The sequence below is a fragment of the Microcaecilia unicolor genome, unplaced genomic scaffold, assembly GCF_901765095.1.
Source record: "Microcaecilia unicolor unplaced genomic scaffold, aMicUni1.1, whole genome shotgun sequence".
Lineage (NCBI taxonomy): Eukaryota > Metazoa > Chordata > Amphibia > Gymnophiona > Siphonopidae > Microcaecilia > Microcaecilia unicolor.
This window is the reverse complement of record NW_021963282.1, coordinates 16,064-28,247: the sequence shown is the minus strand read 5'-3', so window position 1 is coordinate 28,247 and position 12,184 is coordinate 16,064. Positions and strand designations below refer to the sequence as shown.

At 43.2% G+C, this 12,184-nt stretch overlaps 1 protein-coding gene across 1 annotated transcript in view; it reads left to right on the top strand.

Moving 5' to 3' along the window:
* The window catches only part of LOC115459144 (intersectin-1-like), a gene marked incomplete at its 5' end in the record, with an annotated part of 120,158 nt that overhangs the window by 96,875 nt on the left and 11,099 nt on the right, over nt 1–12,184 (top strand). The window contains 2 exon segments of the mRNA XM_030189017.1: nt 3,909–4,030; nt 10,043–10,149. Coding sequence (XP_030044877.1) covers nt 3,909–4,030; nt 10,043–10,149 — 229 coding nt within the window.

The following is a 12,184-nucleotide window of genomic DNA, read 5'->3' as shown; positions in this document are numbered from 1 at the left end:
AACCAATGCAATTCATATAAAATAGGAGTTATATGACTGAATTGAGAAATACCCATAATTATTCAAGCAGCCGCATTCTGGGCTACATGAAGAGCTTGAATTGATACTTGAGGTAGCCCACAATATAATGCATTACAATAGTCACTTGTTCTGTCACACCCAGACATATGTTGTTGTCATTCCTTTCTTGCTATACATGACTGGGCTGATCTTCAGCCCATGGTAGTAAGCATCTTCTAAGCCACTCACAGCCACAGGCTGAACTAACCCCAGATATTTAGTACCGGGGCGTGCATGGCTCCTGGTAGTGAATATCTAGACATGTGCACTGACCTGGAAATTAACCGGGCACCAGCTGATGTTCAGACCGATGCCTGGTTAACTCAGCGCGTAAATCTAAGCTTTTTTGTTGTCCTAACTTTATGCGCTTACTTAGTGGCGATATTGGGTTGGCTAACTGACCACCCCAGATCTCCCCTATTCTAGCCAGTTTGGGAATGGTCAGTTAGCGGAGAGAAAAACTATGGCGGAATTCAAAAAGGCATGGGATGAACACAGAGGATCTCTAATTAGAAAAATGAATGGTATAAAAAACAAAGGGTTGTATACATGTTTGCATTTCAAGGAGTGCTTAGATGGCAACTCTGGCTGTATCAACTGAGGCTGGTGTTGGGCTGGCTTGTATTGTCTGAGACCCGCATATAGCGATCCAGTTTATGATGGACTGTAGAGAACTTCGATAAACTCCAGTAATTTGGAATGAATGGACAGTGCCAGGCAGACTTTTATGGTCCATGTCCCGCAAATGACATGATGAATTCGGATAGGCTGCAGTGGGCTTTGATGGCAACTCCAGTAGTTGAAACATAAGGACAGAGCTGGGCAGACTTCTATGGTCTACGTCCCAGAAACACCAGAGAAAGACCATGATCCGGTATATAATACCATGATCATTGTTGATTTTAATCTTGAATTGATAATGAATGTGACTGTTGGGCAGACTGTATGAACCGTTCAGGTCTTTTCTGCTTGTCACTTACTATGTTACTATTCAGCACACTACCTGGTTAGACGCCATTGAATATCAGCGGCTAGTCAGCTCAGTGGGGGTGTAACAAGCTAGGAGCCTCTCCTGCTCAGTTAAATCCCTTTGAATATTGAACCTTTTCATATATATAAATATATATATATATATATATATATATATATATATATATATATATATGTTCTGTGATTCACAGCCATGTATAGCTATAATGAGGCACTTTTAGAGCTGTACTGGATATATTTAGGAGTTTTGCTAGATTTCTGTCAATATTCCAGGAGACAAAAGCTTTAGCCAAATTGAAATATTTATCAATGATATTCAAAGCAATTTAACAGGGCAGGAGAGGCTCCTGCCTGGTTAAATTGTGCTCATTCAGATGAAAGCCAATATTTAGCAGCACTTAACCAGGCATAAGTACATAAGTATTGCCATACTGGGAAAGACCAAAAGTCCATTAGGCCCAGCATCCTGTTTCCAACAGTGGCCAATCCAGGTCACAAATACCTGACAAGATCCCAATACCTGTCAAGATCCCAGTCTGCTGAATATTAGCTCTTATCGGTTATGTCAACTCTGGACAGTGAGGGGTGGTCCAGGGAGGAGCCAGGAGTTAGGCTGGTGCCAGCAATATTGAGTGCTGGTGCCTGCATAGCAAAGCAACCAAATATGACCACACAAAAGGCTCTCCTAACTTTGGTTGCTTAGGGGGGAATTCTTCCAGGGGTATTATGGCCTTAACACATGTTAAAAGTCAAAGCCCATTCTATATCTATGAACTTGTAGCATTTAGCACAATCTAATTCCCTTAACTTGTGTTAAGGTCATAATGCTTTTTGATGAATTCCCCCCTTAGCTATGCATGTGCCAACACTGAATATTGTCAACAAAGAGCAAAAGAGTCCCCCAAGGACACCAGACAAGGCAACAAACACACAAAAAAGGGGGTAGACCAATGTAGTTCCAACACAGAGATGTTTATTCACAGTCAGTCAGCTCTGCACAGCTAAGTAATAGTGACTTGATGCAGTCCTGCGTTTCGGCATCACATGCACCTTCCTCAGAAGTCAAAATACCTCAGCCAAGTTGATCATATGAAGTAGACAAATCAAAGCATCCAAGAATAAGAACCATCAAGTGAACAAAGCTGGTGTTTCGAGACTTCTTTCGACACTGAATATTGGCCAGCACTCACATAACTTCCAGGTAGTTGGATGGCTTATCTCTCTATTCTCCCCTCCCCGAACAAGAATGTTCATTTCTCCAGATCCTCCCCCTTACCAAGAGCAATGGGCCCTACCTTACCCCAACAAGATCGTTCCCCTGCTCGAACCCCCTCCCCATCAGTAGGCTAGCCTCCTCCCACCCTCCCCCCAAGAGATACACTCCATCTGACATCCCCCCACACCCCTGAAGGCCCCCCTGGGCCTACCTTAATGTCCCTCTTGGTCTAGAGTGATAGGCCAGGCAAGAGCAAATCCCAATCACTTCTGCCCTTGGGTGCAAAATGGCAGCTGTGACCTCTAACGGTAGTCTCACAGTACTACTGCTAGGGATCAGCCTTCCATATAAAAACCTACCTTTAGCAGTAGTACTATGAGACTACCACTGGAGGTCAGGGCCACTATTTTGTACCCAGAGCTGCCATCGGCAGGAACATTTGGGGTTTTCTCCTGCCCAGCCTACCACCATAGACCACCAGAGATGCTAAGATAGCCCTGGGGGAGCCCATGGGTGTAGGGGGTGTGTCTTGGGAAGGTCAAGAAGAGGTGCTTCTTGTAGAGGAGTGAGTCTGGGAGGATACCAGGCTCTTGTTGGGGAGGGGGGAATATGATCATGTTGGATGGGGGTCACAAAAGATGCAATGCCCTTGGGGGGATTGGAATCGGGAGGTGGACAGTTCCTTTTATTCACCTGGGACCTGCATAAGTGTCAGGCAGCATACATATGTCTGGTCATACCCAGATATTCAATGCTGGTGCCCAGCCATAGTCCAGCATTGAATATCAGGTCTGATTTAAACGATGGTGAGTTGATCTGACAGGATTATTGCAACTGAATCAGTGCTGATTCTTGGCATTCTCATTCCCCCACCTTCTCATGGTTTTCATTAGACTGGTAAGAGTTGGTTATAGGTTACCAGTCTACAGTTGTCCAGTTCCAATTTAGGATCCATTTTAAGTCTGGGGGCAAATGTGGCCCTCACTGGTCCTACTAAACTTCTCCTACCTTATTTAGGTCTTCAAATAAAAAGTATAGTAACCATGCAACCACTTTTCCTATTTCCAATAGTACTTTTGGATAAATTTAATATAGGTTTGGTGATGTATTAGTTGAACATGGTTTATTCTTTACCGGCTTCCGGGTTCTGTGAGTCTCAGTGTTTGAGTCCATCCCCTTGCTGACTTATTCGTGATTATCTCTAACAGCCTTTCCTGCGAAATCATACTGACTCCATATAATGCTAATGTAACTTGTTAGTGATCCTGTACATCAGTAATTTACATTATGTGACACGACAGAGATATTACCCATTGGTAATGTAACATGATAGTAATTCTGTGCATGGTTAATATATAACACCTTAATGATTCTTTCAATTAATAACAATCTTGTGCATTGCTAATATGATAACAATATTATACATTGGGATTGTAGCATAGTAGCATGCATAATATTGCATGATAATTCTGTGTGTTGGTAACATAATATAATATTGCTCAGTAATAGTGTAATATGACATTGATTTATTTTATGCAGTGCCTTGGTAAACCTGGAGTGAAGCAGTGTACATGCTCTCATGAACTTTACCACAAATTCCAGCTAACCTTTGATAAATTTTCTGCTCTATTGTGTTTTGTAGGGTGCGCAGACTTGCATCTGTTGGACATGTTGAGTCCTGCTGAAAGGAAAAGGCAGGGATATATCCATGAGTTGATTGTGACAGAGGAAAACTATGTCAATGACCTGCAGTTAGTCACCGAGGTAAGAGATGAATATATCTGGCTGATGTGGAGGCGTTCATCTTTATTAATTCTGCTTTTTAGTGGTTGACCAGCTTTTCAGTCATCTTCCCAAGTGACTGACTGTCACTCTAATTTGAAATTAAGGCCATGCAGAGTCCATCAAAACCAGGGGTGGGGACTTTTCAATCCAGGAGAGCACCCCTGCACCATATCAAAGCCTGTGCAAGTGGCTGCATAGGGCACAAGTATGGAGGGGTGCAAAATTGCTCCCAGCCCCCATCTCCTCTCATTGGTGGTAGCAAAGCAGGTGGGGTGGGGCCTGCCAGTAGGCGAGTTGCACAGGATGCAACTATAGCTCGGTATGGTTTTGGAATCCCCTTTAACGGTGCAGTAGCAAAGGGGGTCCATTCCAGGGATAAGGGATCAGAGGATGTAGGAGCAGAGAAGGAAGACCCTTTAAGGATGTCTTTTTCCCTCAATGAAAGGGGTGCCACCTCCCCCTTTTTCTTCTTGCACAGTTCTGCACCTGCAATCTTACTGGCATATCACGAGATGCTTGATAGCCTAAGCATACCACTGTGTCGGGATTCAAAGTATATCTTAAGTAAATGAAGTGTTATTTTTGCTTGATAAGAAGAGGGAAATTGTATAACATAGGCAGGAAGGACATTTTGAAAGGACATCCAAGTCAGAATTGGAATATCCTGCACAAAATGTCCAAAAAAAACCATCCATCTCGCAGCCATTTTCAAACAGGAAAAACGTTAGGGTTTCCTGTTTGAAAATACTTGAGAACATCCAAAATGAACAGCCATTTTCCAAAATAAAATGTCCAAATTATGAATACCAAAAAAACAGGGACATGGACGTCTGTCTGGCACCATTTGTACAAAATTGGCCACAAAGATGTCCCTGCAGAGCAGAGGGGCAGCTTAGTGGTCAGTGCAGTGAACATGAATCCAGGGCACTCAGATTCATATTCCACTTCAACTCTGTTATTTTAAATGGTGAGTCCTCCAGAGACAGGGAAATACCTACTGTATCTGAATGTACACCACCTCAGTGTCTTTAATATTTAGGAACAGTAGGTATATCTCTGTTTCTGGATGACTCACAATTTAAAGGTAAAAAAAAAAGAGAGTTGAAGTGGGATTTGAACTTGGGTCCCCTGGTTTACAGTCCACGGCACTGGCCTCTAGGCTACTACTACTACTACTACTACTACTTAACATTTCTAGAGCGCTACTAGGGTTACGCAGCGCTGTACAATTTAACAAAGAGAGACAGTCCCTGCTCAAAGAGCTTACAATCTAATAGACAAGTGAACGGTCGGTCCGATAGGGGCCTCTAGGCTACCCTTCAGATCTGCTTGTTGCGGTATTCAGAATGCCCATAGTACTTGATGTTGTCAGGGAGCCTAGTTTGGGTAAGGAAGGGGGACAGTAACAACTGGGGGTTTAAGGAGGGGTCATGCCTTAATCCCTCCAGTGGTCAGCTACTCAATCAGGTCACCTTTATATACCCTGAACATGATTGAAACAAGTCTAACTTAGGACACCCTTCTTTTTTTTTTTTTCCATACTATTTTTATTTTCCCAGTGTAATAATTCTGTAAACTTAAATAGACATCTAGAGGGAATGAGGGAAGCCTAGCCAGTGGAAAAAAAAAAGGTGCCCTGCAACCTGCATAGAGTTGTGTGGGGGGGGGGGCGGTCTAGGGGATAATTAGAGGACTGAGCATGATGAGGGAAGTCATTAATATGTTGGGAGAAGGAAAAGATATTGAGGGGGGATAGACTCCCTCTTTTGGATTTTTTTCTTAAGTGCTTGGATGAAGCTTGGGCTATGGCATGATGGGAGAGTAGAAAAATCTAAGATTTTTTTTCTTGAATGCAAGGGGAGGAGGATTGGGTGGCAGGGAGGGGCATCACCTAAAGTTTTTCCAATGAGAGGGAGAAGAATCAGGCTGGGAGAGGCCACATCGGGGGGGGGGGGGGAGGGGGGAACTGATATACTTCCTGTGGCTTAGATGTAAGTCAGGTTTAATATAAGAAAAGACATTACCAGTATAATATTCTGCCATTTGGCCATGCATCAGCTTTTTATTTATTTATTTGTTTATATTTATTTATTTATTTGTAGCATTTGTTTATTTATTTATAATTTCAAATAATATACTATTACAAGAATTTCTTGCTACAGAAAAACAAACAGGAATTATCTTACAGATAATAACATCAATAAGTAATATGCAGATCATAATTATTTAAATGTCTTCTTTAGATCACAAATAAGAATAAAAGCATAAGGGGGCTTAGTCAGGAATATTTGGGAAAATTAATACTAAGAAGGAAAAAAATTGACAAAGTACAGACTTTGCACGCAATTCTTGACCCTCTATATTTTCATTTATCCATTGGCTGTAAAATGTATTAGGCTAATGTTTCCTAGAGTCTATGAATACTCTTAACTGTTCCGGCTGAAAAGAAATATACTTTAAACCTTCATACTTTAGAACACATTTGCACGGATAGTTCAGGAAAAATGAGGCACCTAACTCCTGGGCCTCTTTTCTCATACTCAAAAATAGTTTTCTAGTGTCCTGTGTTTGTTTTGTAACATCTTGAAAAATACGCACAGTTTTTCCATAAAACAAATCATTGATTTTACGAAAATATAATCGTTTTATGGCATCCACATCTTGTTGAAAAACAAATTGCACTAAAAGAGTCATTCTTTCAGAGTGTTCTGACATGGTTGCTTCCAAAAGTTCAGATACGTTTAAACTCTTATCAGTTACTTTGTTTGCAGATGGTTGACTCTCCGAGGGAATTTTATTTTGTATGTAGTAAATTTTGTTGATAGGAGGCAAAGATTCTGGGGAATATTTTAAGATCTCGGTAAGATATTTTTTGAAGGCTTCAATAGGAGAGATTCCCAGTTCTCTCGGAAAGTTCAAAATACGCAAATTAAGTCTCCGATTATAATTCTCTATTTGATCAATCCTTCTTTAATCATTGTTTTATCCTTTATCATTTCAGAAGACAGTTCTTGTAACTTTTTAACATCTTGATTAATCTTTGTCGTTTGTGTTGTAAATTCTGTTTTTATTGTGGATAAAGATTCAGAAAAAGCATTCATAGTACTCACTAGGGTAGAAATTTCTTTTGTGGAGTTGTCGACGTTTGCAGCCAACTGTTGGAGAGCAGTCCATATATTCTCCAACGACACCGTCCCAGAAGCAGCTCTCATTTGCTTCAAATCAATGCTCAGGCTCGAAGGCCCTTGCCTCCCTTCAGGATCTGCCTTCCCAGCACCTTCAACCAAGGTCCCTTCGTTACACTCTTCAGTTTCGGAAGGGCCTCTCTGGGTCTGGCGTCCTTCCGGAGGGGGCGGTGGATAAAGTGTCGGGGGCGAGAGAGTGACGTTTAGACCCAAGTCCTCCAGCGTTTCCCCTTGCTGGAGGACAGCAGGACTCCTCCCGACATTTTGGGTATTACTTCTCGAGGTGTACCTCACAATCGACTGCTGCCGGGGGGATGAAGTCCGGGGTGTTGAGGCTTCCACCCGGACTATTCCCTTTCTCTTTGTATGCGGCATATATAAAAAAGAAATTTTCTTCTACAGCACGGCGATTTCAGGAGGCTCAGCACCGATCAGTTACGTGCCGCCATCTTGACATGCCCCCCCCTCCCCCGCCATGCCGGGCACCCTTCTTTTTTGACTTGGATGTTTCTTCCCGTTCGATTATCGCTGTTGGGTGGCCTACATTTGGACCCTCCCTGGTCCCACCTTAAACATGCCCACAACAGACCCCCCCCCCTTGCTATTTGGATGAGCTCAATGTAGGACGTCCAAATTCTGATTTTCAAAAATTGCAACTTGGACGTTTTTGGCAGATAGACATTTTTTGGCCATTTTGAGACATTCATCTACTTTGAAAATGAGTGCCATGGGCACATATACCCCCTAATTCAAGCTTGCACACTCAGAGTTACAACTAGCATGAAAATTTGCGCACGCAAATTATAGAATAAGGTCACTTGCGTGCTTAGCTTAATTCAGTAATTAGCTATTAATTGGAATTAACAGCCAGATTGGCCATAGGTAAATAAATCCAAATAAATGATATATAAATAATTGGGGCTAATTGGCACCAATTAGCAGTTACATATAACTGCCCTTAATTGCTATTATGTAGGTTGCATGCTCAGATTCCAGAGTGAGCAACTCGAAGGGGTGTAATGCTATGGATTTACAGCCTGTCTCACTACTACAGACTACCCAATAATTACTGTGGATTCTTTTGGATTTGTAATAAGTAAATGAAACCTTTATTAGGGAAGCTAAATACTACAATGATTAAGGTATTTACAATGGTTAGCACATATACAATGATTAGCTCTATAAACACAATGGTTAGCTGTATAAACAATCATTACATCACTGGCCTTTACATCTCTTAGACCAGGAAAAGAAGCAATACAGTATATACATACAATTATCACTGGTCTCCATCATCCAGGCTCTTATCATCAGCTGGGGGGGGGGGGGCCCGGTTCACAGCGAAAGCTAGGAGCTTTTTAGACCAGGAACAACAGATCCTCTGCGCAGTCCGTACGTTAATCACAGATGAACCCCCACTCCGCTGTGACAAGCCTTCCCTTTTATTAGGCTCTGAGCCCATGTCCAGAGCTAAGGAAAGTTACAGAAAGCTTCTATGGAAAATTACAGACTGCTTCTCTGCTTATGTCTGTGGGAACGTGGTCACATGTTTTCCCAAGTCCAGGTGGCTAAGCTGGGCCTGGGAAATAAGAACCATCTCCCCTTTGCATACCAAATTAGTTAGAGCTGTGTCTTATCTTCTGCATTCCAACTTGTTTTTTTTATATTTACAAGAAAAGTTACTTTTGGTCAAAGACAGAGTTGAAAAACAATCTTTTAAAATTCATTTCCATTACAAGGGGGCATGGACCTAGGAGGGGCATAGAGGGATCAGAAGCATGTCAAGCAGTTATGCACATGGGTTATAGAATACTAGTATTTATGTACCTAACTGCCTACAGTTAGGCATGAGCATTTACATCACCCATTGAGCTGGCGTAAGTGCTTGCTTCTAAAGTTAGTCATGTAAATGGCAGACACGCTACTATTCTAATTCACGCTTAGCGCACATCATACCAGAACCAGGGCATTTTCTCCCGGCCTAAGTCCCACCCTTCTGACTCAGCTTCTGACATGGTAGGTTAGCACCACCTGCCATAAGGTGACTTAACTGCAATATCAATGAGGGAGTGCTCTCAGGGACACCTGCTGCTATACCAGTCACTCCCTCACATCAATACACGAGATTAGGCTCTGGAACTGTCTGTGATTGATTTAATTGACAGATAACGCTATGAAAGTTATTTCAGTAACAACCTGGTTGAAGAGCCAGTGGAAGAAGTAACCAACTTGTTAGTCTCACTCACACACACAAGGAGTGACACGGGCTGTACATACTGCAGCAGGACATTTTTATCCACTCCTACCCTAGCTGAGATAATTTTTAACCATCTCTCTGACCTCATGTGCAACTTCCTTTAAATGAGTCACCTTACTTTCTAACTCTTCTTACTCTATTACCTACCTATATGTTCCATCTTTGCTTATACCGTTCACTGTCAATTAAAATGTTCCATTACGTATTGTGTTGACATTGGAAGTAGTATACTATGCTATACTTTGCATTGTTATTTGAATACTTTTACTGCTGTAATTGACTATTGCTCATGTTTGATTTATTCTTACTGTACACCACCTTGAGTGAATTCTTTCAAAAAGGTGGTAAATAAATACTAATAAATAAATAACAGCAAAAGAAAGAGGAAAGGTTTATTTTACAGTGTAACTAATGACGACTAAGAACATGCAGCAGAAAGACTGACCACAATCAACAAACTCCACCTTATCATGTTAGGCAGCACCAGGAATGCTTTCTGAAATGTGTATGCCTTTATTGGTAATTACCTGTTTCTCTTTTTCTGTTTAGACATTTCAGAAACCATTGATAGAGTCAGAACTACTGTCAGAGAAGGAGATTGCTATGATTTTCGTCAACTGGAAAGAGCTGATCATGTGCAACATCAAGCTACTGAAGTAAGGCTCTGGACAGTACAAGCAGCGACATGAGGAGGGGAAGGTCTGTGATCGTGGGCTGGGATCTCAAAACTAGTTTTGTATGATTGTTAATCAACAAATTTTTGTGAGCTGCGAGGGATCAATTGTGAGAATAGTTGTCAAACAATTAGACCAGAGTAGCTAAGCACTTAACCAGGTAAAGTCATAAATAGAGCTGCGTTTCAATTAAAATCTTTAATTGCGTGATTAAAAAAAGGGAAGCACACTGTCAGGGGGGGGGGGGACAGGAGGAAAGAGAGATGCAGTCACAAAGGCTGTGATTTATTCTTACTGTACACCACCTTTCCTTTTACGGAGATGGGAAGATGGTAGAACGAGAGGACATGAAATGAGATTGAAGGGGGGCAGACTCAAGAAAAATGTCAGGAAGTATTTTTTCACGGAGAGAGTAGTGGATGCTTGGAATGCCCTCCCGCGGGAGCTGGTGGAAATGAAAACGGTAACGGAATTCAAACACGCGTGGGATAAGCATAAAGGCATCCGGTGCCGAAGGAATGGATCCTCAGGAGCTTAGTCAAGATCGGGAGGCGGGGCTGGTGGAAGGGAGGCGGGGATAGTGCTGGGAAGACTTATACGGTCTGTGCCAGAGCCGGTGGTGGGAAGCGGGACTGGTGGTTGGGAGGCGGGGATAGTGCTGGGCAGATTTGTACGGTCTGTGCCAGAGCCGGTGGTTGGGAGGCGAGGATAGAGCTGGGCAGACTTATACGGTCTGTGCCAGAGCCAGGGGTTGGGAGGCAGGGCTGGTGGTTGGGAGGCGGGGATAGTGCTGGGCAGACTTATATGGTCTGTGCCCTGAAGAGCACAGGTAGAAATCAAAGTAGGGTATTCACAAAAAGTAGCACATATGAGTTATCTTGTTGGGCAGACTGGATGGACCGTGCAGGTCTTTTTCTGCCGTCATCTACTACGTTACTATGTTACTATGAGTGACTGCATCTGTCATCCTCCCCAGTTCCCCCTTCCCCAGACTGTGTGCTGCATGCCTGATCTGTGAGCCAGAACAGGCAGGCAGTCTGGGGAGGAGAGGACTGGGGGGGGGGGGGGGGAGACATGTAGTCACTCACAGCCTGTGTGACTGCAAGCATGCAGATAGGGAGCTGTGTGGGAGGTTGAGGGGACCCTGACCTCGCAGGGGGTGGTTGGAGGAGGGACCAGGACTTTGCAGGGGGAGAGGAACCAGCGAAGAAGCTGGACCTCGTGGGAGGGAGGAAGGAAGGGGACCCGGGGAAGAAGATGGACCTCACCGGGAGGGAGGAGGGAGGGGGACCCAGGGAAGAAGGTGGACCTTGATGGAAGGGGGGAAGGAGGGACTTACTGGTAGAGTCTGCACAGGCAGGAAGGCCAGTGGCGTCCAGCGGCAGGCAGGCAGGAGCAGCAGCATCCAGCAGTGATCAGAGGGGAAGCCTGTGGGGAGCATGCGCTGATATTCAGCACACTCCCCAATAGGGACACTCCTCACTGGCTCCCTGTGCAAAGATCCCAAACGGCAACACTGATGCTCTGAGTGGAGAGGAAGGGAAGGAACTAGGAAAGGAAGGGGAACATAATGGTGGCCGCTGGGAAAGTAAGGCACTGGGTAGATTAATTTCATTAACTGCGACTACTTTTTAAATTGCTTCATATATTTTGCATTGCGCATGGCATCAATAGCAAACAGCTTGGGTAAGTTTTAAAGCCATCTGTATCATATAGTTTTACTTGTGATGAGAAGAGATGTTTCCAGGGGAGTACTGGAGGAGGATTTGGACTTTTCATGCATATTTTTGTATTTTCAAATGTATGCACATTTCTGTGAGACTTTGTGCATACTAAATATCAGGTGAAAATGTGTGCATGCAGGTTCCATGGGCCAGTTTTCAAAGGGATAAAAATCTAGATTCTATAAATGGTGCCTAAAAAAATTGGCACTGAAAAAAAGCAGTATTCTATTTGCCGCTCCTAAAATCCAGCACAGTTTATAGAATACGTGCTTAAGTAGAGAGTCGCACATAAA